This window comes from Pristiophorus japonicus, chromosome 10 (assembly GCF_044704955.1).
Source record: "Pristiophorus japonicus isolate sPriJap1 chromosome 10, sPriJap1.hap1, whole genome shotgun sequence".
In the NCBI taxonomy this organism is placed as follows: domain Eukaryota; kingdom Metazoa; phylum Chordata; class Chondrichthyes; family Pristiophoridae; genus Pristiophorus; species Pristiophorus japonicus.
In genome coordinates this window covers 105,111,611-105,137,488 of record NC_091986.1, presented here as the reverse complement: position 1 = coordinate 105,137,488, position 25,878 = coordinate 105,111,611, and the positions used below count along the sequence as shown (strand labels likewise).

The following is a 25,878-nucleotide window of genomic DNA, read 5'->3' as shown; positions in this document are numbered from 1 at the left end:
CCAGCACGCCACTGCCAATGAAACCACCCACTCACCCAAGATGGAAACGACCCACCAAGGGTCAACCAGATAGAGCTAAGCTCAGAGCACAGTCAATGCAGAGGCGATTTGCACTAAAAGCTTGGGGGAGGGTGATGTCATGTATTCTACATGGTTACTGCTTGTACTATTACAAGGTGTGCCACCAGAGGGCACCGCAGTGGGAGACTTGTAGGTTACCTGTACAGGTGTACCAGGCCTAGTATAAAAGGCAGGCCTCCAGGTGTGATCCTCACTCTGGAGTTATCAATAAAGACTACAGTCACTGCAGTTCAAGTACAACACATTGCCCCATGGAGTCATTATCAGAGCATCTAAAGACATAACAACTTCAGCTCATTTCTCTGCAGGTCTCCATATTTTTTACATGTTTTGCTGTGATGCATTCTCAGTTTTGTGGGTTGCACTGGCCCTTGCAGCAGATCAGGATCAGGTAAAAAGACAGACAGGAGCATGTCATGTCTGTCCCTGTATCTCTCTGGTCAGGAACCAAAACAAGCTTGAAAAACTGTGTCACTTTCACTTGGAAGCAGCTTTTCCTTACGTGAATCTTTTGGTAAAATTTAGAACTCTGTCCCAACAATTTGTTTTAACCTCAAATTTAGATAAATTCTGTCAAATTGCACTAGAATGGCATTTTCTTTCCTCCAACATTTTGTTTTATTGTCCAAACACTTTTTTGTTCTGAATTTGGGGCTTTTGCATGATGGAGGCTCATGCCTGCTACAAAATAGATTGACTGCCATAATATATTTCATTTGGACCTTTTTTACTGCATTGGACAGAGAAAATCTTAATTCCTCTTCGGCGGATGTGAACAGAGATACCAAATGAGAAATTATGCTCTAATGGACCTTTTAATCCAAAATCTTATTTTAATAATTGTAGCATTATCCTTTGCCATTATATTCCATCAGAAAGGGAAATTAAATATAGCTGTTTGAATACTTTAGCTATAAATTGTAAAAATCATATAACCATGCCATTTGATCTCAAAAAATATTTTGAATAGTTATTTTATTGTGTGTTATTTTCTTGCAGCTGAGGGATTGTCTGTGTCGGAAGGAGCAGTCACATAGCTCTGAGATAGTAGGAATTAGAACAGAGGTCGCCAACCTGACTACAGAGCTCATTCAAAAAGAAATCACCATAGCAACTGTCACAGAGAAAACTGTTCATCTGGAAAAGCAACTCAAAACTGAGTTGGAAAAAAGAGAAGAAATATTGGCTGAATATTGGGTGTGTGAAACTACATTCACAAGTCATATCTGAATGGACAGTTTAACAACTAACCTTAAAAATAAACTTATTACATATGAAATTAAGAGGGCTAGGGTATCTGAGAACTTTTTCTGCAATTAAATTAACTTTTGAAATACGTTGTGCTAAAAGAGATGATGGGGCCGAAATTCAGGATCTCAAAGAGACCCATTAATGCCCGTTTGCGGCAGCCATTCCTAAAAATCGAATGGCCACCGCTTTGGGGGTTAACAGACTGACCCAACCTAAATTCAGGTCGGGGATTTTTCGCCCTGGACCCTATTCCGCCCAAGTAGTTGCACTGCCAATTTAAAGCAATAAAAAAATGCCTACCAGCGATTTTCAGCTCCATCCATCGATCCCCCGCCACACGGTGCACCTGACCGTTTTTTCTGCCGGTGCACTATCTCCATACTGAGTGTGGCCCAGCAGCATGGCCACCCTTAAAGGGGAGAGCCCACTGCCGCAGCCAGAATGGAAAAAATTTTGCCGGCTAACTTGCCGATCGGCTGGCAAAATACTGCCCCCCGGTTTCGGCTGGGCTGGCAAAGGGCAGCTTGGCACCCTTTTGGCCCGGCCGAAACCCTCCCTAGTGGCCCAGTGGCCAAAGTTTAAAAAATGATAGATTCTCTTCCCTTTAACGGAGGGGAGAGAGCGTGGTGACGCACACACACCGTAACGTCACCACGACTTCACCGCTGATTGACAGCGGTGGAGGCCCCGAGCGACCCATTTTCAGCCAGTCAGCCTGGCTTTGAATCTAAGGCCCACCGCATTATGATCCTCAGAGGGTTGTAAATCTGTGGAATTCGCTGCCTCAGAGAGCTGTGGAAGCTGGGACATTGAGTAAATTTAAGACAGAAATAGAGAGTTTTTTAAACAATAAGGGGATAAGGCGCTATGGGGTGCGGGCGGGAAAGTGGAGCTGAGTCCATGATCAGAGCAGCCATGATCTTACTGAATGGCGGAGCAGGCTCGAGAGGCCTTATAGCCTACTCCTGTTCCTATTTCTTATGTTCTTATTTCCTGTAGGACTTTGAAAAAATTTCAAAGTCCTGAAAATGGATCTACTTACCATACCAGGAGTTCCAGCATTAAGTACCAGTCAAAAACTCATAGGTGCGCCAGCTTTCTGATGCACCTGAATTTCGGCCCAGATAGGTTTTCTACTTTCTATAAAAGGTTGTATCTTCATCATTTATAAGTACAGTTTCAGGAATAAGTGCTCATATACTATCACGATCATTTTCTAATTACACATTTTACTGCATTTTTATGAGGCCATGAATTTACATCATCTACATTGGTTGCTGTTTTTATCAGATGTTTCTCCATTTTGCCTTCATTTGCTCTGCATAATGGCAATGAAACTAAAGATTAACATAATTTGAAATAGGTAATGTAGAACGGTGGAGTGAAAAAAAATCACCTGACTCTGTTTGGTCTCTACATCAAATGTGAAACTTTGTTGAAAGGGAAACATTACTGTGATTAAGAATATTTCCAATTTATAATTTCTCCCTTGCAGTTACTGAGAAACATTGTTTAAAATCTCTTCTACCTATGATAAGATATTGGTTGTCATCTTGTTGCTGATAACATTCTGAATAACAAGATTATTGGTTCTGAAAACTAGGGGAGAGCAGCTTAACTGATGTCCGTAGCAGATCTGTCAGCAAACAGTTGTTAACATGAATCAGCATCATCCGTTTTGAACTTGGATGCTAATGTGAAGGTGTTAGTCATTTTAAAAATACAATAATTTTTGCATATATGGGTGTTTTTATAAATATGATTGGCAGACATCCATCATTTTAATGTTGGAGGATGGTGTCTTAATATGGGGGAAAGAAGTGATAAAATACAAGATAAGGGAGATTTTCCTTTGCACTGTCTCTGAAGCTGACACAAATGCTCTGAAATGGGATAATTATCCATTCCTCATTTCAGCAAACACAATTTTAAAAATTCCCAAATTAGATTGCCATACTTATGTAATAAAGCTTTGTGCAGCTCATGGTTTTGTCTGAATTTACAGGTGGTCATGGACCAGCTCGAAACTCTTAAAGCGGAGAACAAACACTTGAAGGAAATTTTGCAAACTTTGGAGGGTAAAAGATCTATGGTAAATGGAAATGAAATGTGGAAAATAAAATAACAATATTATAGATTACAATGCTTTTTTAAAAAAGCAACTAGAATCTGCTTGGCTGTGAGAATAAAATATAATACCCTTTTTCTGTTTTTAAAATGTAATTTTTGCTCCCTCTCTTTGGGTATTGTGCAGTATATTTCAGCTAAAAGGGTAGATAAATGCCACTGTGGATCTGACTACTGGTGTTGGATTAGGGGTTCAATTTTTCAATTCACCATGTGATGAAGCACCAGCTACTCTGTAACCTGTCATGACAGCACATGTAAAATTAGTAACTTCCAAGTTATCAATTGTAAACACATATCCTGCCATTGCATAACGCATCATTTTGCAGTATCATTACCTTTTGCCACTACATTGACCAAAAATGGGATGCAGTCTTGGTAATTGATATAAAAGCCATTGCTTTTAACACCCTTCCCTCCCTTCCACTGATTGGCCCACAAATCCTTGGAAGGAAGGGGTCAGAAAGACTGCCATCCATCACAGTCGTGCCTCATTTACCTTGGCTGATTTCCATCCTCAGGACCATTATGATATTTCCTCCATTTAGAGTCTCACCAAAAAGAGAGCAAAGATTTGATGTGGGGGGTGGGGGGGGGGCAGTTCTGGCACATGTTTGGGATGCATGCAGCATCTGTGCAAAATGGCGTTTCTTAAGTTTTTACTCCCTTCCCCATCCCCCACAGCACTCCCTCATCCTCATTTTGGGCCTGTTCAAGGTAAACTTTCCTGAATGTTAGCTAGGCTTTGGCTGTGCATTGACTTTTTTGCCCCCTTCCAGTGACTACTGATTTGCACCATTTGGGCCTAACAGGAAGCATCTAGTGTTCGTGCAGTGCAAATAGCAGTAGAGGCTATGTTTCCCTCATTGACGTAGAATAAATGCCGTTCACCCATATGTGCATAGGCATACATTTTCCTGATGGGACCCATCCCTGGAAAATTGCAGAAAGATGGGAATGTGGAGCAGTGTATACCTATGTTGCATTTCATCACTGCCTATCCCTGATCTGGTGAAAAATCACTAGAATGGAGTAGCATAGCAAAGTCTAACCCTATGGGCTCAATTTTCCCCAAGCCCGTTTTCTGGCGTATTGCCAGAGTTACACCTGTTTTTCTAGGCCAAAAATGCGGCGGAAATATTTTGCCAAAGTTTCCCCGATGTATAATTTGAATTTGGCGCCGCACAATGTGCCCAATCGCCTCGGGGGGTGGAGCCTGCTGTCTGCACCGAAAAACGAAGCCGCACCTTCTGCGCATGCGCAGAAAAAAAAGTTACATTTTTGACGTCGTTCCAATGGACGCGCATGTTCAGTACAGCTCGGATTTGGCAATCAGCCATTTTTAAAGAGCCAGTTGTGTGTGAGAACGTTGAGTGCTGTGTGAGAGCATCGGAAAGATTGCAACTGCAGCAAAACAAGATGCAACGCGGTGCAAGGACCAAGAATTTCTTACAGGATGAAGTGGAGGCACTAGTTACTGTGATTGAGAACAGATGGCAGGAACTGGACACCAGCAGAGGTCACATAAAAGTTCCACCAAAAGAAATGAAGAAAAGCTGGAACCAAGTTGCAGAAGATTACTGCGCAGTGGTGACCACCATGAGATCTGGAGGCCAGTGTAAGAAGAAGTGGCAGGACTTGGTCAAGTAGTTAGTGTAAGTAATATTTTCATTTATTCAATGAAATTTCAATTGTAATTGTAAATGTGACCAGCTGTATATGTCCCATCCAGCAGAAAGACACCCTCTCTAAAAAGTTGCATTTTCATCTTTGCTGAGGAAGGTGGCACATAATAAAAGGGAAAGAACTCGAACAGGAAGAGGCCCGGAAAATCTGCACCCACTGACACCCTTGGAAGAAAGTGTCGCTGTTTTGATGGGTCCTGCCTGGAAAAAAAACAATCAGTACTGCACAAGCTGGGCCCATACTCTAGGGAGAGGGTAAGTCCTGCAAATTCAACGTGGCCCTTCAAATCCTGTAATGTGTGAGCTACTCATGCCACCTACCCTGCCCCCTCCTCTGCTGCTAACCATTTGACTGTTCTGTTATATTTTGCAGAACTTGAGGCCAACCCTGACAATGCAGAAAAAGATTCAGACGAGGATGAGCCTGAAGAGGAGAACATCTTCCAATCTAACCCTCCAGATCAAGAACATGGGGGTGAAGGGGAGAGGGAGGGGATGGAGCTGGATGAAGCTCCCACTGTTGTACTGACTTTTGAGGAGGTGCCATTCATGGAGGTGACAGCCCCTTCTGTGACTAGTGGTTTGAGTGTTGGTGGGACATTCCATGGTTTCACACCTTCTGAAGTTGCAGGTCTCAGTGGTGGAGTGCAGCGAGGCACACGCAGGGCCCTACCTTCCGAGGTTGCAGGTCCCAGTGGTGTGGTGCAGCGAGGCATACCCAGGGCCCCACCATCCCATGCTGCGGGTCCCAGTGGTGTGGTGCAGCAAGGCACACCCAGGGCCCCACCGTCCCAGGCTGCGGGTCCCAGTGTTCAAGTGCGAGCTACACCCATGGGGAGAAGGGGTAGGAGAACTCGACCGCGCTCTCCTGAGGTGCAGGATCTAATAGATGTGGTTCAGATGATGTCATTGAGTGCAGAGAGGATTGACCTTACCCGATCACTCCTGGACGCCATCAGTGGGGTGATTGATGAGATAGCGGGACTGTCGGGAGAAGTAACAGCAATGACACGAGAAATGAGAACAATATCCGGGACCATCAGTGAGGGAATAGTGGCCATGAGGGAGGGAATGTCAGAGGTAGTGCAAACCACGTCACTGACCATGAGGGAGGGAGTATTGCAGGTAGTTCAGACAGTTTTGCTCAACATGAGGGAGGGAATGTTGCAGGTCGTTGAGACACTGTCACGGCGCATAAGGGACGGCATGTTGGAATTAGCTGCTGCAAAAAGGGAACACGCCCAGACCCCGCGTCCATTGACAGAAACAACTGTCACTCCCACTCCAATCCCCACACCAGTCTCTGAAGAGCCCAAAGCCGGGCCCTCCAACTTGCCACCTGGGCCCTCCAACTTGCCGCCTGACGCCGACGTCCCCCACCCTCAAGAGGTGCGCAGTACCCGAGATGTTAAGAAGAATGAGCTTTGTATCAAGCCCAGAAACACTGCGCCACCGCCTGTGGGCAGGGATGGTGGCGTGTCCAAGATCAAGCGCAACGGGCGGTCTTAGAATAAAGGGGATGAGAGATGGGTGCAGCCTTTCTTTGCTGCTGCTGTTGTTGTTGTTATTATTGTTGCGGTTGTAACTGTTCTCAAATTAAACGTTTTTTGTAGGTTATGTAAATTTACAAGTTTTTAAGTGATCTTAAAGAGTGATATTAAAGTAAGGTTTGATACAAGAATAATTTTATTAAAGTTAAGTTAAGTACATTGTAAACGTTTGAATTAAATATATTTTACATTAAAACTGAATCATGTTCCATTAACACAACACATTACGGAACAGCTCCAAACAGTAAACATGTCCATGTGGAATAGTTGTCGCTGATCCCTCAGACATCAGTAAAGCGTTCATAGATGAGCTGCTAGCGCCAAAGCTCGAGCAATCATTAAAGAAGCACCATGGCCCGCCCTACTCCGCCATCATGCTCCAGCCTCAGGCACTTGCATGGCTTCCTCATCCTCGTCGTCCTCCTCCTCGTCCTCCTGCTCGTCATCTGCATTTTCCACATCATTATCATCAGCCACTCTCACCGCAGGTGGGTCTTCTATTATCAGGTGCTGCTACCTCATGATGGCTAAGTTATGCAGCATTCAGCACACAACAGTGAACTGACCGACAATCTCAGTGGAGTACAGCAAGTAGCCTCCAGAATGTTCCAGGCATCAGAAATGCTGTTTCAACATGCCAATAGTCCTCTCAATGATGCTGCGCGTCGCAATGTGTGACATGTTGTATTGACGGTCAGCTTCCGTCCGGTTTACGTGTAGGGACGTCATGAGCCAGGTGGCGAGGCCATACCCTTTGTCTCCCAGTAGCCAGCTCTGCCCTTCTGACTGCTGCTGAAACATGGCAGATATAACGCTGGCGCGTAGGATGAATGCATCATGGGTGCTGCCAGGGTATCTTTCAACAACTGACATGATATGATGCATGTTGTCACACACGAGCTGCACATTAATGGAATGGAAGCCTTTTCTGTTCCTGTACATCTAGGAATCCTTCAACGGTGCTCGCAAGGCGATGTGGGTACAATCAATGCAGCCCTGTACCTTTGGGAAGCCAGCAATCCTGGAGAACCCCATAGCCCTGTCATAAATTGCTTGGGCGGTCATGGGGAACTTTATGAAGTAATTCCAACGCGCATACAGTGCAGCCATGACTTAGCGAATGGAGACATGTGATGCATGTTGAGAGAGAGCGCACGCATCCCCAGTTGTAGCTTGAAACGATCTGGAGGCATAGCATGAAAGTGCAGCTGTAACCGTCACTTCAACTGACAAAGCAGTCCTCCTGATACTTCTAGGTTGCAGGTCTGCTTTGACCAACTCACAGATCTCACTTACAACTTCTTTGCGAAAATGCAGCCTTCTGACACAGTCTGCATCACTCAGATGGAGGTACGAACATCTGTCTCGATATACCTGAGGTGGGTAAGGCCTCCTGCCCAGCACCCTACAGGCTCTGATGTTCCTGATGCAATGAAGTCGAATCAATTGTCTCCTATGTAGCACCATGATGCAGAAGGCTCGCACAAGGTATGGCATTGTCAGTATTGCCCCCATACTTAAATGTAACCTTTGAAAGAAGCTCAAAATGGCAGGAAAGCAGGCAGCACAGATTCGCAGTTGTATCTCTCCAGGTCTGTATGGATCGACCATACCCAAAGGTCTTGTGATTTATTTTCTCATCGGCCTCCCCCCTCCCCGCTCCACCCCAGTCTTGTGACTTCTCTCTCTCCCTCCCCGGGCTCCAAGCCTTCCGATCGGCACCTCTCTCTCTCCTCCCCTCCCCTCACCCCCACCTCCCAGCCTTTACTAATTGGAGTCTTGTGACTTATCTCTCCCCCTCCCCCTCCCCAGGCTCCAAGCCTTCCAATTGGCACCTCGCTCTCTCTCCTCCACCTCCTCTCCCCCACGGCTGTTTTGTAGCCAAACCCCGAGCCGCTGTGTCCAGGCATGAGGCCGATTCTGCCGGCCAAAGCTACGACCCTCCAGCCCTGCTTCAAGATGTTCGGTGATGGCGTGTGAGTGAGTAAAAAAATGAGAAAACGTCTGAAATCCAACATATTTACACTTCTACATTGACAGGTAAAAATAAGTTGAACTTTATTCTTGATTTTGACAGTGTTCTTGACTCCCTCCAAAATCTTCGATTTAAAAACAATGGCGTCTTTCAGCGCAGAGTTGTGAACATGCGCTGGTTTCTTAACTCACCAGAAGGTTTTTCGGGAGTGGCCAGATACGCCAACCTAAGAGAAAAAAATGTTGGCCAAACTGCAAACAATTGAAAAAACGGCGCAGACATGAGACTATAACGTAAAAAAAAATTGGCCTAGAAAAATTGTAACTAAGTCAGTTACACCGGCTCAAATCGCAGGGGGAAACTTGGAAAAAAATAAATACACTAGAAAAAAAGGCGCACGCCAAAAAAACGGCGGATATGACTGGGGAAAATTGAGCCCTATATCTCTGAAACTGCTTGAATAATGGATCGATAGATTGCTAATCTGAGGTGCTATATCATTGTTCAGTGACTCTCTGCTTCGAGTCTATGTACTGCTCCTTGTCTCATATCATTTAGTGATTCATAACTTTTCCATTGTCTAAATTTAGGTAATTGATTTTATGAATACACTAGTTTGTGGTTTGTTTTAGTAATCTGTAATTTAGTAATTTAGTAATAGTGATAAGTAGTTATTTTCTTCATATGTTTTATGAAAAATTGCCATTTGTCATGCAGAGAAAGATCAATAAAATGCTGCTGCCCATTATTAACTGAGCATTCTTCCAGAATAAGATTGATGGTATTTCAGTGCATTTATTGCTCTCTTTGCAGATAGAAGATAATCAAATGAAGGAGTTGCAGAATGCTTATGCAACCTCTATCTATAAACTGGGGTATGATAATAAACAGTTACAGAAGGACTTGGTCAAATTACGGGCAGAGCTGGCAATGTCTTCTAAGACTAGCCAGGAAAAGTATGAGGCAGCTCTTTGCCATACACAGCAGGCTGTAGCAGAGATGAAAGAACATGAAGACAGGTAATGTGGATGTTTTTAAGGTTTTGTTGCAGTTATTGTGAAGGAGAATGTTAAATCTTTGAAAACTCATTTTCCTTTTTGACCTCAAGGTTTACATGTTTTCTCTCCATCTGTGAAATTAGGTGTAACTTTTTGCAATGCTAACTGTTTCAGAAATGTACCTAGCTACAGAGTGATTCCTTGTTAGTGATATTATTTGGGAAATGCAGAAACATTTTCACATTGTTTTTATTTTAAGTGTAGGGGTACATCTGTAGTTCACAGAAAGATTTAATAAATCTATTTCATTCACCTTAAAGGATCAGAGAGCAATATATTTATCCTGATGATGCCCTCCAAGGGTGGGACTTCTGCCCACCAATCCATTCCAGCATTGACCCACAGTAAAACACAAAGTCAGCTCACTCAAATACTCTGCCATTTCTTCAGCACAGCTCGCATATAACATGGGACCACTGCACTGGGGGAGTTTGGAAATAACAGTGCAGCTTTAAAAAAGGAAAACAATGGCATGATTTCAGCAGTGGGTCATTAGTGAACCTTGTGCAGGACTTAAGTGACAATCAGGTAGTTGCAATAGATGCTCATATGAGATTTTCTCACACTTTTGAAGAAGGCCTTTGACTGGAGGAGCAGGCAGAGGAACTCGAAGGAGGCAGAAAATACATTTTAGTGAGCTCCCCCTTCCGACACTCCTGGGTGAAATGAGCAGAGGATTAAAATTGAAGGATGTGCAAGGAAGAAAACCTCAGAAAATTGTGTTGAGAGCTACGTGGTGGGAGATGGCAGTGGCATTGACCTCTTACCGACCCCCTCCCGAACTGCTGGCCAATGTCTGGAAAAAGTTCAATTACCTGTGCAGTCAAGATAACAGACCAGCCACTTTTCTTTCATGGGAACCAGCAGACACTTCATTCTCTAACATTAAGGGCCCAAGTTTCGGGCGCGCCTAGAACAGCGCAACCCGGACCTGGATGCCCGTTTTCGCGCCACAAAGTGCGCCTAAAAAAAACTTACCTATTCTCTGGCTCCCTGCAGGTCCTCTGGAGCTGGGCGCGGCGCAGCACGAGCTGTGGGGGGCGGAGCCAGGTCCCTGCACTGAAAACAGTGCCGGGACCTCTGCACATGCGCGCTACAGTGGGCGCGCATGTGCAGTAGCTCCAGGCGCCCAAAACTGTGTGGGAGGGGCCCGAAGCACACAGCCCCTAGCCCTGGCCGAATGGCCTCACTGGGGCTGCGTGGATAAGGCTGCCTCCCACGCCCAGCTCCTGCTTCCTCCCGACCCGACCTGACTTGACTCCCGCTCCCCCCCAGCCCCCCCCCCCCGGACCGGACCCCTGCCCCCCCACACCGGACCCCTGCTTCCCCAGACCCGCCCCCCCCGACCGGACCCTCCCCCCCCCCCCGACCCGACCTCCCTCCCCCCCCGACCCGACCCGACCTCCGCTCCCCCCCCCCCACCCCAGCGACCCGTCCTCCGTTCCCCCACCGCCCCGCGACCCGACCTCCGCTCCGCCCCCGGTGACCCGACCTCCGCGACCCACCCCCCCGCCCCCGACCTCCGCTCCCCCGGCGACCCGACCTCCGCTTCCCACCCCCGACCTCCGCGACCCCCCCCCACCGGACCCGAGACCCGACGCCTTGTAAATTTAGCCCGAAGTCTTGGGCCCGGCCCGTTCAGCCTCATTCTCCCTTCGCTCTCCTTCCCTCCCTCCTCCTTCCCTCCCTCCCCTCTCCTTCCCTCCCCGCTCCTTCCCTCCCTCCCTTCCTGCCCTCTCATTCCCTCCCCTCCCCTCTCATTCCCTCCCCTCCCCTCTTCTTCCCTCCCTCTCCTTCTCCCCCCCTCCTCCTTCTCCCCCTCCCCTCCCCCCTCCCCTTGCTGTCAGAAACACAGACACTGACAGACAGTGAGAGAGAGACACACAAACAGACAGACAGAGAGATAGAGACACACTGGGGGGGGGGGGGGGAGAAGGAGGAGATGGGGGGGAGAAGGAGGAGAGGGGTGAGGGTGGGGGTGGGAGAAGGAGGACTGTTGGAGGACTCCCGGTGCTGCAGTCGGTAAGTAGAAAATGTTTTATTTATTGATTTTTTTATTTTTTTTATTTTTTATTAATTTTTTGATTGATTTATTGGTTGATTTATTGATGTATTTATCATTTATTATTGATGATGGCTCTTTATTTGTAAAACTGAAGTGTTTAATGTTTGTAAACGTCCCTTTAAACCCCCCCCCCCATTCCCTATGCCTGATTTGTAACATACGCCAGATTTTCTAAGTGTAGACAAGGTTTTTCTGAGCGTACAAAAATCTACACTTACGCCATTCTAAGTTAGTTTGGAGTAAGTTTTCACTGCCTAAACTTTCAAAACGGGCGTAAGTGGCCGGACACGCCCCCTTTTGAAAAAAAAAATCTGTTCCAAACTGAAACTGTTCTAACTGACTAGAACTGGAGCAAACTCAATGCAGAGAATTGCAATTTCTAAGGTACTCCATTCGAAACCAGTTGCTCCAAAAAAACAGGAGCAACTCAGGCCGAAACTTGGCCTCTATGAGCTGTACAACTAACCCTACACACTACTGGTTAAGGGAGGTACGAACACTTGGGATCTTACTATATGTGCCGCCATTTCCCCTAACAGCACTTGCATTCAGAAGTTAAAACCCCTTCTTCCACTTTAAGATCCCTTATTCGCAGTAACAAGGGAGCTTTTTTCTTGTTGAAGGCATCAATTTAATGCATGGTAGCTTCATTGGAGTCTGCAACAGTACCCCCATCTCATGATGCAGTGTAGCAGTGCCAGAATGATATATGTGGCGCCTGTTACATAATATCAGTCTTGTGACATCTACAGTACTGATTCAGATAAGAAACTTTTTAATTCAACTTTTTCCCCTCATGATTTTTCGCTCTCTGCTGTATTCACATCTTGACATCATTCTTCAGCAAAAGGTGGAAATGTGACATGGTGGGCCATACGTCTGCTGATATTGGGTGACTCAGACCTATACCAAATTGTGAGGATAAGATCTATTACATATTCGAAGTGGGTGGCCTGTGCCTGCAAGGGTGCATCCGATTAATTGGTGGAGAGCAGAGTGGCTCAAAGCTACTCTGCAAGTGGGACCCTGAACCCCTAACTGATTGAAGATTAAAAATTAGGGGTCGAAATTGCCCTGTTTTGCGACTCCCGTTAACGCATTCAGGGGGCACTAACGGGACACAAAACTGTTTTCGCCGAGAGTGGCACTACCGGCTCCCGCGAAATTGCGTGGGAGTTAGCGGAGGCGCTGCTATGGTTGAGCCGCACCCTGCCGGTAGCACCCCGGGACGCCGCGCAATCGGCAATAATATCATCGCATGCGCGGTGACCCTTTAATGCCGTGCACCGACCCCTTTCCGCCTGGCGGCAGAAATTTGCCAACGCCCGTGGGGCTGCCACAAGCAGTGTCAGCACAAGCCACATGGGTCACGGACCGGGCCGACATCCGCTCGCGGAGTGGAAGTTAAAGGGGAGGTCGGTAGCGCCGCGCACCGCCATTTCTTTTCCGGCTGACTCACCAGTAGGCCCCTTCTTTGTTTCTTTGGCATGGTCCAGGCCGCCATTGTGCAACCCGGCATTACGGCCTCAGCAGCACGCCGCCCTGGTGGCCCAGTGGAAGGCATCAGAGACCCGGCAGAGTGCGCAGCGGCCCTCCCCTTCAACCAAAGGGGAGGAGCATTGAAACGCATCAACACTATGTGGAGCAGCCGCATAGCGCTGTCGAACGTGCACATGTAGCGTCCCGGATCCCGCCGTAACAGGAAGTGGCGTGCGCAAGATTGCGCTCCACTTCTGTGAGTGGCGGTAACCGCAATTTTGTGGCTGGGGCGGGACTTCGGTCCCCAATCAGGGCACTGGGGAATTTCAAGACCAAGCCCTGTATAACAACAGGAAGGGCTTCTATTCCTTAAGTGTGCAACCTGTCTGCGACCATAAGCAACGAGTTATGCAGGTCTGTGCCCGGTATCCTGACAGTGGTCATGATATCTTCATCTTGCGCCTTCCACTGAGGCTGACTGCTTGAGGACAAGAGCTGTCTCCTGAATTCCTAGCTCATGGCTCCTGTCAGGAACCTGGGCACAGATGCACAACACGCATACAATGAGAGTTGCACCAGTCCCTCTTTCTCCGGTCCTGCTGTGCCCTTTAGAGTTTCAGGATCTGAAAGAGAAGAGAAGGACAAGGGTTAGCAGTTAGTCACAGTGAGCAGAGACAGATGGAGGGAAACAATACAGCAGCTCTTTGTCCTGCATAGTGTGTGAGGGTAAAATGTCATGGAAAATGGAAAGATGAGATGACCATAAACACTATGAAATTTGTCCTCCAGCCTCTCCCAACACCACATTCCTGACGCCTCCCCTGCCCATAATATCCATGACAGTCACTTCCAGAGGGGACAGGATGTGTATGGTTACTGGGCTACCTCCTTTGGCTGTTCCCTTTTTATTTGGGAGCCAGCTTCAACTGCCAGAAAGAATGGAGTGTGCTAGTGTTAGGCTAATGAGATGTTTTGAGGATGTTCCTATAAGGATAGAATAGTGTTTCTGGTATGTGAAAGATGGCACAGGTGTGAGGAGGACAGCAGCAGGTGCAGAGTGGGTTAGGAGCAGTTAGAAGAAGGTGGGGTAAAGTATGCTGCAGTGAATGGAGTGGTGGGAAGTGGTGAGGGAAGGGTTATGAATGCTGGTGCTACATGTACTGCAGGGCTAAGCAGAAACAATTTATCGATGTGAGTTAAGAGTCTTACTGTAAGAAACCTTGTCAGGTCATTGAACTTTTTTTTCTTGCAGGCAGATGCTTGGAGTAAGGCTTCTGGTACTACGTACTCTGATACCTCTGCCCACTGTTGTGGCAAAGCGAGCCAGGGTACCTTTTTGCCATTGAGTGCCAAGATAAGGTATCTCCTCCACCAGCATCTCCAAAATTGTATCTGAAAATTAAAGCGTCCTTCCAGCATCTATTATGCCTGCCATTTCAGTGCTGCTCAGAATGAAGCTGATTGCAGCCACCGTGCACCTCCCTTTTAAGAGGTGTTGGCTGCTTTTAATTGGTGCCAGTGACGTTCGATTTCAACCCGCCCCCGTCAGCACTAGCAGCTCACGTATTTCATGTTAAGCCAACATGGAAGCAATTTAGTGCAATCCCCGAACCCACGTAAACAGGTGCATGATCAGAGCGGGCCGACCATTTTGACCTGAGCAAGCTTCATTGATGGCTTAGTTGGTTGGTGCACTAGTTATTGTGATGTTGAGCCATGGAGGCCAGGAAGATCCCAGATTCAACCTCCTGTCTGTTCTGAAGTTAGCTGATCTCAGCTAGAGCTATAAGGCCTTGACACTCCTGGGGAAAAAGGGAGGAAATCAGCTTTCATTGGTGTTGGGACATTTTACTATATTGAAGATGCCATATAAATGCAAGTTGTTCATTCACTGCTCAGTGATTTATTCTGGGAAGTGCACCTGTGTCGATGTCAGGTGAGGACGGGATGGGCTTGGCTATGATAACCCTTGCCCTATATGTTTGAATAACCTGCTGTGCTTACATGTGACCATTTGGTTGAGGTATAGGAGAGCAGTCAGCGCCTCTGGAATCATTTCTCAGAAGAAGTCAGCTTTTTTAGGAGAGATGGGGAATAATCATAAATAATAACAGCTCTGTGATGACATGAGATATTCATGTTCACTTGCATAGTTGGGTAAACTGTGTTTGATAGGTCAGAAATTCTATTAATTTCTATGAAATGTCTACGATTATTTTGGAATTTTAGGAGAGTTAAAAAACTGCAACAGGAAAATGAGCATCAAATGAGGACCATGAAAACCAAACAGGATGAAACTATACAACATTACGAGGATAAAATTAGGAATCTTCAGAAGGACTGCAGCATTCAAAACAACTTCAGGATTTCTGCACCTCAATTTACAAGCACAAAAAGTAGGGAGTTCTCACTGGAAAGAAAGCCAACACTTACAGAACTGTCTGCAGATAACGGCCACTCCTTTTGCCATTGCAGTGATATTGCAAGTGAACCGTTTGCTGATATAAATAGGCCTGGCATTTCTCTAACCTCCATTTATACTCAGGAGAGTTTCCTGCCACTGGTGAGTGTTTATGTTTTTAAGAATTTATAATATAACTCTCAGAAAATGAGTATTTCTGGCTTAGTTTGTTAGTAGCATTCTCACCTCTAAATTGGAAGAGTTCAAGTACCACTATCTAGACAGGCATTTTGGTACAGTATTGAGGGAATGCTGCATTGTCAGAGTGCTGCCTGTCGGATAAGACATTATGGAGGTCCTGTCAGGCTGCTCAGGTGGACCCCATAAACTATTTAAAGTAGAGTAGGTGAGTTCTCCTGGCATCCTGGTTAACATTTTTCTCTCAAACTACACCAGGAAAAACAGTTTAACTAATTGTTAATCTTATTTGCTGTATGCGAAACCTTGCTGTGCAAAGGGTCACTGCTGCATTTGTCAACATAACAACAGTGACTCCACTTCAAATGTATTGGCTGTGAAGCGCTTTGGGACAAGCTGAGAACATCAAAAGTGCTATCGAAATGCAAGTCTGTCTTTCTTACATAACCAAAGTATATTATTAATTATGCAAGTCCACATAATTAGAAATAGGAGAGCCACTGGTTCTTTTGCCAACATGTGTTCTCTAGTTACTGATCCTCCTGCATCTGGAATGCATTGCCTGAAAGAGCGGTGGAACCAGATTCAGTAGTAACTATCAAAAGGGAATTGGACATATACTTGAAAAGGAGAAATTTTCCAGAGCTATGGGGAAAGAGCAGGGAATGAGTGGGACTAATTGGATCGCTCTTTCAAAGAACCAGCACAGGCATGATGAGCTGAATGGCCTCCTTCTGTGCTGTTTTGTTCTATAATTCTAAGTGTTGAGGAAGATATTAATTCTGAACCAATGTTTTTCAAAGCTGACAAACTTAGGCATAAGTAACAGCATGATAACTGGTTCAATAAGTATTCCACATTCACAAAGAATACGGTGCCGAAATTCACCCCCGCCAGAAACAGGTCACACCTACCATTTTTCCGGTGTTTTCACCGCCGCGGCGGATGCAGTGGCCTTTTGCACAAAATTCAGCTCTTTGTCTTTTTTTTTGAGCAGGACGGAAGTCGGTCATAGTGGCGGCGGGAGCGGAGTGTCCGCCATAAGAGGGGTGGAAGGGGGAGCGGGAGGAGTGTCCGGCACAGTCAGTCATCAACGTAGCGCTGATGACATCATCATGCTGGCACGTCACCACGTCTCTCCCCTTCACTTAAACGGGAGAGCCACTGCGACCGCTGCGATTATTTTAGTTAGGTCCACTGGGCCACTAAGGAGGGTTTTGGCCGGGCCGGCGACCTGCCACCTAAGAGGGATTAGCAGCCCAGCCGAACCCAGGGACATAATTGTCGGGCCAACCCGGCCAGAAAGAGGCCATCGAGGTTGCATTCTTCTCTTCTGCGTCCTCCTCTTCTGCTTCTTCCTCTTCCCTCTGCGAGCAGCTTGGCCCCTTTGCTGCCTCTATTCCATCTCCATGTGACCCCCAGGACTGTGAACAAGTGGTCTTCTCGGAGGCTAAATACTACAGATGCTGGAAATCTTAAATAAAAGCAGAAATTGCTGAAAATAATCAGCAGGTCAGGCTGCATCTGCCTCCACCGATGCTGCCTAACCTGCTGAGTATTTCCAAAATGTCTGACTTCTCGGAGACTTCCCTGTATCATCTGAAGCCTTGCAAGCGTCCAGCAGCGCTCCCTGCACTCCACTTCAATAAACTATTAAAAAAAAAAGTCCAAAAGCTGAAATCCAAAATTATCCGAAAGATGTTTGTGTCCCTTTAAGAAGTGTTAATGGCGTCTCTGCAGGGCTGCTTCACGTGCACTTTTCTATGCGAATTTAGGACACAGCATAATGGAGAGTGAGAACGTCTAAATTAGCAGTTGTAGCGTTAAATAAGGAATTGATGTCACAATCTGCTTTATTTAAATTTGTGAAGCCAGCGCTATAAGCAGCAGCACCCTGGCCCTTACCAAAATGGTGGCCACCTTATCCCATGTCTGAAGCGATTTATTTTTTTCTACAAAACCAGCCTTAACGGCCTGCATTTAAGCATCGAATTTCTAGGCCCAAATTTTTTTGAACTTGTTCCCGGGATGTGGGCAACACTGGCAAGGATACATTTATTATTGAGTAAAGTCGTTGGACCTTTTTGAATTGCTGTACTGCTTGTGGTGAAAGTGCTTCTGCCATGGTGTTAAGTAGGGAATTCCAGGATATTGACCCAGCAACAAAGAAGGAATGGCAATGTATGATCAAGTCAAGATGGTAGGTGACTTGGAGGTGATAATGTTCCCATGACATTGCTGCTCTCATCTGTCTTGGTGTTCGGTGTTGCATGGCTGGGAAGTTGTGGCAAAGTAAGCTTGGTGAGTTGCTACAGTCCAAACTGTAGACAATATGAACTTGGAAGTATAGTGAACAGTGAGGAGGAGAGTGATAGACTTCAGGAAGATATACACAGGCTGGTGAAATGGGTGGACATGTGGCAGATGGAATTTAACACAGAAAAGTGTGAAATGAAAGAATGAGGAGAGGACATATAAACTTTTAATGGTACAATCCTAAAGGGGGTTCACGAACAGAGAAATCTGGGGGTATGTGTGCACAAATCATTGAAGGTGGCAGGGCAGGTTGAGAAGGCTTTCGGGATCTTGGGCTTTGTAAATAAAGGTACAGAGTACAAAAGTGGAAATTATGATGAACCTGTATAAAGCACTGGTTTGGTCCCAACTGGAGTATTGTGCCCAATTCTGGGCACCACACTTTAGGAAGGATGTGAAGACCTTAGCGAAGGTGCAGAAAAGATTTACGAGAATGATTCCAAGAATGAGGGACTTCAGTTACATTGATAGACTGCAGAAGCTGGGATTGTTCTCCTTGGAGCAACGAAGATTGAGAGGAGATTTTATAGTTGTGTTCAAAATCATGAGGGGTCTGGACAGAGTAGATAGAGAGAAACTGTTCCAATTGGCAGAAGGGTCGAGAACCAGAGGACACAGATTTAAGTGATTGGCAAAAGAACCAAAGGCAACGTAAGAAAAAACGTTTTACGCAGAGAGTGGTTGGGATCTGGAATGCACTGCCTGAAAGGTGAAGGCAGGCTCAATCTTATCTCAAAAGGGAGTTGGATAAGTATCTGAAGGAAAAATATTTGCAGGGCTACGGGAAAAGGGCAGGGGGAGTGAGACTAGCTAAATATCAGTACAGGCTCGACGGGTCGAATGGCCATCTTCCGTGCTGTAACCATTCGGAGATTCTATAAATATATAGTGCCCCAGTAGCGTAGGGATTCTAAATTGAGGTCAAAGGCAAGGGCACCGAGCAAGCGGACTGCTCTGTGCTGTTTGGTGTTGTTTTTTCATCTGCACCTATCCAGGCAAATGGTGAGTATTCCATCACATTCCTAACACCTTGTAGATGGTGGAGAGGCTTTGAATGGTGGAGAACGTTCTGCACAGAGTGGGATTAAATGCAGTGCACTTAAACAGAGTGTTTTATTTGGGAATTTGGAAAGAGTGGAAATTTGGAGAAGAGGGGAAGGAGTTGCTGCTTTTTACCTACACTACTTGTAGTGCTTTGTGTTACCTAGATATTTAATTTCATTGCACATAACTTAATCTAGATCAAATAAGTAGTCAAGAAACTAAACTGTAAACTATGTTACTTAAATACAAATTTAATTAAATAGAACAAGGTCATCTAGGGATGGCAGTGCAGGTGGTGTGCCGCAACAGCAGCATGTGGGAGTTAGTGGAGAGCATTGTCATCCTGGACAACCATGTTTGTAGTAAGTGGCTGCATCTTGAGGAACTTGAGGAGTTTGAGGTGCAGACATTGCGGGGCATCAGGGAGGGGGAGAGTTACCTGGACACTTTGATCCAGAAGGCAGTCACACCCCTTAGGTTAGGCAGTGGTACAGGTCTGGTTAGTGGTCAGGGACAGGAGGGTATGACTGCAACTCGGGCAGGTAGGGGGACCTCAGGTGCAATGCTGGAGGAGCCTTGGCATTTGTCCTTATGCAACAGATATGAGGATGTTGCTGCCTGTGTGGATGAGGGAAAAGTCTGCAGGATGGATGAACAAGCTGACCATGGTGCGGGAGGCCATTCAAGTGTGGGGAGTGAAAGGAAATGTAGTATAGTCAAAGGGATAGATACTATTCTCTGCAGCTGTGACCGGGAGTTCCAAAGGTTATGTTGCCTGCCTGGTGCCAAGGTTAAAGACATCTCCTGGAGAACTTTGAGTGGGATGGGGAGGATCCAGTTGTCATGGTCCATGTAGGAACCAACGACAGAGGTAGAACTAGGAATGAGGTTTTGCTGAGAGAGTTTCAGGAGTTGGGGTCCAAATTAAAAAGCACAAACTCAAATGTAATAATCTCCGGATTGTTACCTGAGCCACGCGCCAATTGGCATAGGTATAAGCAGATTGGAAGATTAAATGCGTGGCTCAAAAAGAGTGGTGTGTGAGGCAGGGGTTTTGCTTCATGGGGCACTGGCGCCAGTACTGAGGAAAGAGGGATCTGTTCTTAGAGTGTGTACGAGATGGTTTTTTAGACCAGTATGTTGAGGAGCCTACTAGGGAGCAGGCTATCCTAGATTGAGTATTGTGTAATGAGAAGGGATAAATTAACAGTCTTGTTGTGCGGGGTTCTTTAGGGAAGAGTGACCATAACATGATTGAATTCTTTATTAAGATGGAAAGTGAAGTAGTCCAATCTGAAACTAGGGTCCTAAATCTAAACAAAGGAAACTACGAAGCTATGAGGAATGAATTGGCTATGATAGATTGGGAAGGTTCATTAAAAGGCATGACAGTGGATAGGCAATGGCTAACATTTAAGGAACGAAGCATGAATTGCAACATTTAGACATTCCTTTCTGGCGTAAAAACACAAAAGGAATAGAGGCCCAACCATGGCTAACAAAATAAATTAAGGAGAGTATTAGATTCAAAGAGGAGTTATACAGAGTTGCCATAAAAAGTAGCAAGCCTGAGGATTGGGAGCAGTTTAGAATTCAGCAAAAAAGGACGAAGAGATTGATTATGAGGGGAAAAATAGAGTATGAGAGTAAACTTGCAAGGAACATAAAACCCACTGCAAAAGTTTCTACAAGTATGTAAAAAGAAAAAGATTAGTGAAGGCAAATGTAGGTCTTTTACAGACAGAAACGGCAGAATTTATAATCATCATCATAGGCAGTCCCACGGAATCGAGGAAGACTTGCTTCCACTCCTGAAGTGAGTTCTTTGATGGCTGAGCGGTCCAATACAAGAGCCACAGACTCTGTCACAGGTGGGACAGATAGTCGTTGAGGGAAGGAATGGGTGGGACTGATTTGCCGCACGCTTTTTCCGCTGTCTGCGCTTGATTTCTGCATGCTCTCGATGTTGAGACTCGAGGTGCTCAGCGTCCTCTCGGATGCACTTGCTCCACTTAGGGCGGTCTTGGGCCAGGGGCTCCAAGGTGTCAGTGGGCATGTTGCACTTCATCAGGGAGGCTTTGAGGGTGTCCTTGTAGCGTTTCCGCTGCCCACCTTTGGCTTGTTTGCCATGAAGGAGCTTCGAGTAGAGCACTTGCTTTGGGAGTCTCGTGTCTGGCATTTGGACTATGTGGCCTGCCCAGCGGAGCTGATCAGGTGTGGTCAGTGCTTTAATGCTGGGGATGTTAACCTGAATGAGGACGCTGATGTTGGTGCGCCTATCCTCCCAGGGGATTTATAGGATCTTGCGGAGACATCGTTGGTGATATTTCTCCAGCAACTTGAGATGTCTACTGTACATGGTCCATGTCTCTGAGCCATACAGGAGGGCAGGTATTACTACAGCCCTGTAGACCATGAGCTTGGTGGCAGTTTTGAGGGCCTGGTCTTCAAACACTCTTTTCTTCAGGCGACGGAAGGCTGCACTGGCGCATTGGAGGCGGTGTTGGATCTCGTCGTCGATGCCTGCTCTTGTTGATAGGAGGCTCCCGAGGTATGGGAAGTGGTCCACGGTGTCCAGGGCCGCTCCGTAAATCTTGATGACGGGGCAGCATTGCTGTGCGGTGAGGACAGGCTGGTGGAGGACCATTGTCTTACGGATGTTTAGCGTAAGTCCCATGCTTTCGTAGGCCTCAATAAATACGTCGACTAGGTCCCGTATTGCAGCCTCTGTATGTGCGCAGACGCAGACATCGTCCGCGTACTGTAGCTCGACGACAGAGTTTGGGGTGGTCTTGGATCTGGCCTAGAGACGGCGCAGGTTGAACAGGTTCCCACTGGTTCTGTAGTTTAGTTTCACTCCAGCGGGGAGCTTGTTGACTGTGAGGTGGAGCATGGCGGTGAGAAAGATTGAGAAGAGGGTTGGGGCAATGACGCAGCCCTGTTTGACCCCGGTTCAGACATGGATTGGATCTGTGATGGATCCGTTGGAAAGGAAATGGCAGAACAATTAAATAAATACTTTGGTTCTGTCTTCATGGAAGAGGACTGATTCCTGGGATGGCAGGGCTGTCATATGAGGAGAGATTTGGTCGAGTAGGCCTGTATTCACTAGAGTTTAGAGAATGAGAGGAGATCTCGTTGAAACATAGAAAATAGGTGCAGGAGTAGGCCATTCTGCCCCTCGAGCCTGCACCACCATTCAATAAGATCATGGCTGATCATTCACCTCAGTACCCCTTTCCTGCTTTCGCTCCATACCCCTTACTCCCTTTAGCCGTAAGGGCCATATCTAACTCCCTCTTGAATATATCCAATGAACTGGCATCATCGGCGGCAGTCGGGAGCAGCGTCGAGGAGGTGCGTGGAGAGGCCTATAAAAGGCACAGCAGGGAGTCCGGGGCTAGCGTCGGCGGCAGTCGGGAGCAGCGTCGAGGAGGTGCGTGGAGAGGCCTATAAATGGCACAGCAGGGAGTCCGGGGCTAGCGTCGGCGGCAGTCGGGAGCAGCGTCGAGGAGGTGCGTTGGTGAGGCCTATAAAAAGCGTGACTTGTGCAGCTACAGGGAGAAGGCAAAAAAGAAGTAGAAAGAAATGAAAAGGTGACGTCACAGCCAAGAGGGTAAGTGATTGGCTGGTGATTGGTGAGTAGTTTTTCTTTTTTCTCTTCTATATCAGTGAGTAACTTTTAACATTGTTGTTGCCAATTTAAGTGTATCTAAGGGTTAAGTCATGGCAGGAGAGCTCGGTCGGGTGTTATGCTCCTCCTGTACCATGTGGGAACTCGGGGACGACACCAGTGTCCCTGACGACTACATCTGCGGGAAGTGTATCCACCTCAAGCTCCTGACGGTCCGCGTTGCAGAGTTGGAGCTGAGGGTGGATTCACTCTGGAGCATCCACGATGCTGAGAATGACTTGAGTATCACGTGTAGCGAGTTGGTCGTACCGCAGGGAAAGGGTCCACAGCCAGATAGGGAATGGAAGACCAACAGGAAGAGCAGTGCAACGAAGGTAGTGCAGGAGTCCCCTGTGGTCATCCCCCTGCAAAACAGATACACTGCTTTGGGTACTGTTGAGGGGGATGACTCATCAGGGGAGGGCAGCAGCAGCCAAGTTCATGGCACCATGGCTGGCTCTGCTGCACAGGAGGGCAGGAAAAAGAGTGGGAGAGCAATAGTGATTGGGGATTCAATGGTGAGGGGAATAGATAGACGTTTCTGCGGCCGCAACCGAGACTCCAGGATGGTATGTTGCCTCCCTGGTGCAAGGGTCAAGGATGTCTCGGAGCGGGTGCAGGACATTCTAAAAAGGGAGGGAGAACAGCCAGTTGTCGTGGTGCACATTGGTACCAACGACATAGATAAAAAAAGGGATGAGGTCCTACGAAACGAATTTAAGGAGCGAGGAGCTAAATTAAAAAGTAGGACCTCAAAAGTAGTAATCTCGGGATTGCTACCAGTGCCACGTGATAGTCAGAGTAGGAATCGCAGGATAGCGCAGATGAATACGTGGCTTGAGCAGTGGTGCAACAGGGAGGGATTCAAATTCCTGGGGCATTGGAACCGGTTCTGGGGGAGGTGGGACCAGTACAAACCGGACGGTCTGCACCAGGGCAGGACCGGAACCAATGTCCTAGGGGGAGTGTTTGCTAGTGCTGTTGGGGAGGATTTAAACTGATATGGCAGGGGGATGGGAACCAATGCAGGGAGACAGAGGGAAACAAAAAGGAGGCAAAAGCAAAAGACAGAAAGGAGATGAGGAAAAGTGGAGGGCAGAGAAACCCAAGGCAAAGAACAAAAAGGGCCACTGTACAGCAAAATTCTAAAAGGACAAAGGGTGTTAAAAGAACAAGCCTGAAGGCTTTGTGTCTTAATGCAAGGAGTATCCGCAATAAAGTGGATGAATTAACTGTGCAAATAAATGTTAACAAATATGATGTGATTGGGATTATGGAGACGTGGCTCCAGGACGATCAGGGCTGGGAACTCAACATCCAGGGGTATTCAACATTCAGGAAAGATAGAATAAAAGGAAAAGGAGGTGGGGTAGCATTGCTGGTTAAGGAGCAAATTAAGGCAATAGTTCGGAAGGACATTAGCTTGGATGATGTGGAATCTATATGGGTAGAGCTGCAGAATACCAAAGGACAAAAAACGTTAGTGGGAGTTGTGTACAGACCTCCAAACAGTAGTAGTGATGTTGGGGAGGGCATCAAACATGAAATTAGGGGTGCGTGCAATAAAGGTGCAGCAGTTATAATGGGTGACTTTAATATGCACATAGATTGGGTGAACCAAAGTGGAAGCAATACTGTAGAGGAGGATTTCCTGGAGTGCATAAGGGATGGTTTTTTAGACCAATATGTCGAGGAACCAACTAGGGGGGAGGCCATCTTAGACTGGGTGTTGTGTAATGAGAGAGGATTAATTAGCAATCTCGTTGTGCGAGGCCCCTTGGGGAAGAGTGACCATAATATGGTGGAATTCTGCATTAGGATGGAGAATGAAACAGTTAATTCAGAGACCATGGTCCAGAACTTAAAGAAGGGTAACTTTGAAGGTATGAGGCGTGAATTGGCTAGGATAGATTGGCGAATGATACTGAAGGGGTTGACTGTGGATGGGCAATGGCAGACATTTAGAGACCGCATGGATGAACTACAACAATTGTACATTCCTGTCTGTCGTAAAAATAAAAAAGGGAAGGTGGCTCAACCGTGGCTATCAAGGGAAATCAGGGATAGCATTTAAGCCAAGGAAGTGGCATACAAATTGGCCAGAAATAGCAGCGAACCCGGGGACTGGGAGAAATTTAGAACTCAGCAGAGGAGGACAAAGGGTTTGATTAGGGCAGGGAAAATGGAGTACGAGAAGAAACTTGCAGGGAACATTAAGACGGATTGCAAAAGTTTCTATAGATATGTAAAGAGAAAAAGGTTAGTAAAGACAAACGTAGGTCCCCTGCAGTCAGAATCAGGGGAAGTCATAACGGGGAACAAAGAAATGGCGGACCAATTGAACAAGTACTTTGGTTCGGTATTCACTGAGGAGGACACAAACAACCTTCCGGATATAAAAGGGGTCGGAGGGTCTAGTAAGGAGGAGGAACTGAGGGAAATCCTTATTAGTCGGGAAATTGTGTTGGGGAAATTGATGGGATTGAAGGCCGATAAATCCCCAGGGCCTGATGGACTGCATCCCAGAGTACTTAAGGAGGTGGCCTTGGAAATAGTGGATGCATTGACAGTCATTTTCCAACATTCCATTGACTCTGGATCAGTTCCTATGGAGTGGAGGGTAGCCAATGTAACCCCACTTTTTAAAAAAGGAGGGAGAGAGAAAACAGGGAATTACATCGGTAGTGGGTAAAATGATGGAATCAATTATTAAGGATGTCATAGCAGTGCATTTGGAAAGAGGTAATATGATAGGTCCAAGTCAGCATGGATTTGTGAAAGGGAAATCATGCTTGACAAATCTTCTGGAATGTTTTGAGGATGTTTCCAGTAGAGTGGACAAGGGAGAACCAGTTGATGTGGTATATTTGGACTTTCAGAAGGCTTTCGACAAGGTCCCACACAAGAGATTAATGTGCAAAGTTAAAGCACATGGGATTGGGGGTAGTGTGCTGACATGGATTGAGAACTGGTTG

The 25,878-nt window shown here is 46.5% G+C and overlaps 1 protein-coding gene across 3 annotated transcripts in view; it reads left to right on the top strand.

Moving 5' to 3' along the window:
* Positions 1-25,878, top strand: part of LOC139274778 (deuterosome assembly protein 1-like) — a 288,549-nt gene that overhangs the window by 189,912 nt on the left and 72,759 nt on the right. For all 3 annotated transcript variants that reach the window (XM_070891467.1, XM_070891468.1, XM_070891466.1), the window contains 4 exons: positions 1,081-1,278; positions 3,338-3,424; positions 9,483-9,688; positions 15,501-15,834. In XM_070891467.1, the coding sequence (XP_070747568.1) occupies positions 1,081-1,278; positions 3,338-3,424; positions 9,483-9,688; positions 15,501-15,834 (825 nt within the window). The remainder of the gene's footprint in view (positions 1-1,080; positions 1,279-3,337; positions 3,425-9,482; positions 9,689-15,500; positions 15,835-25,878) is intronic.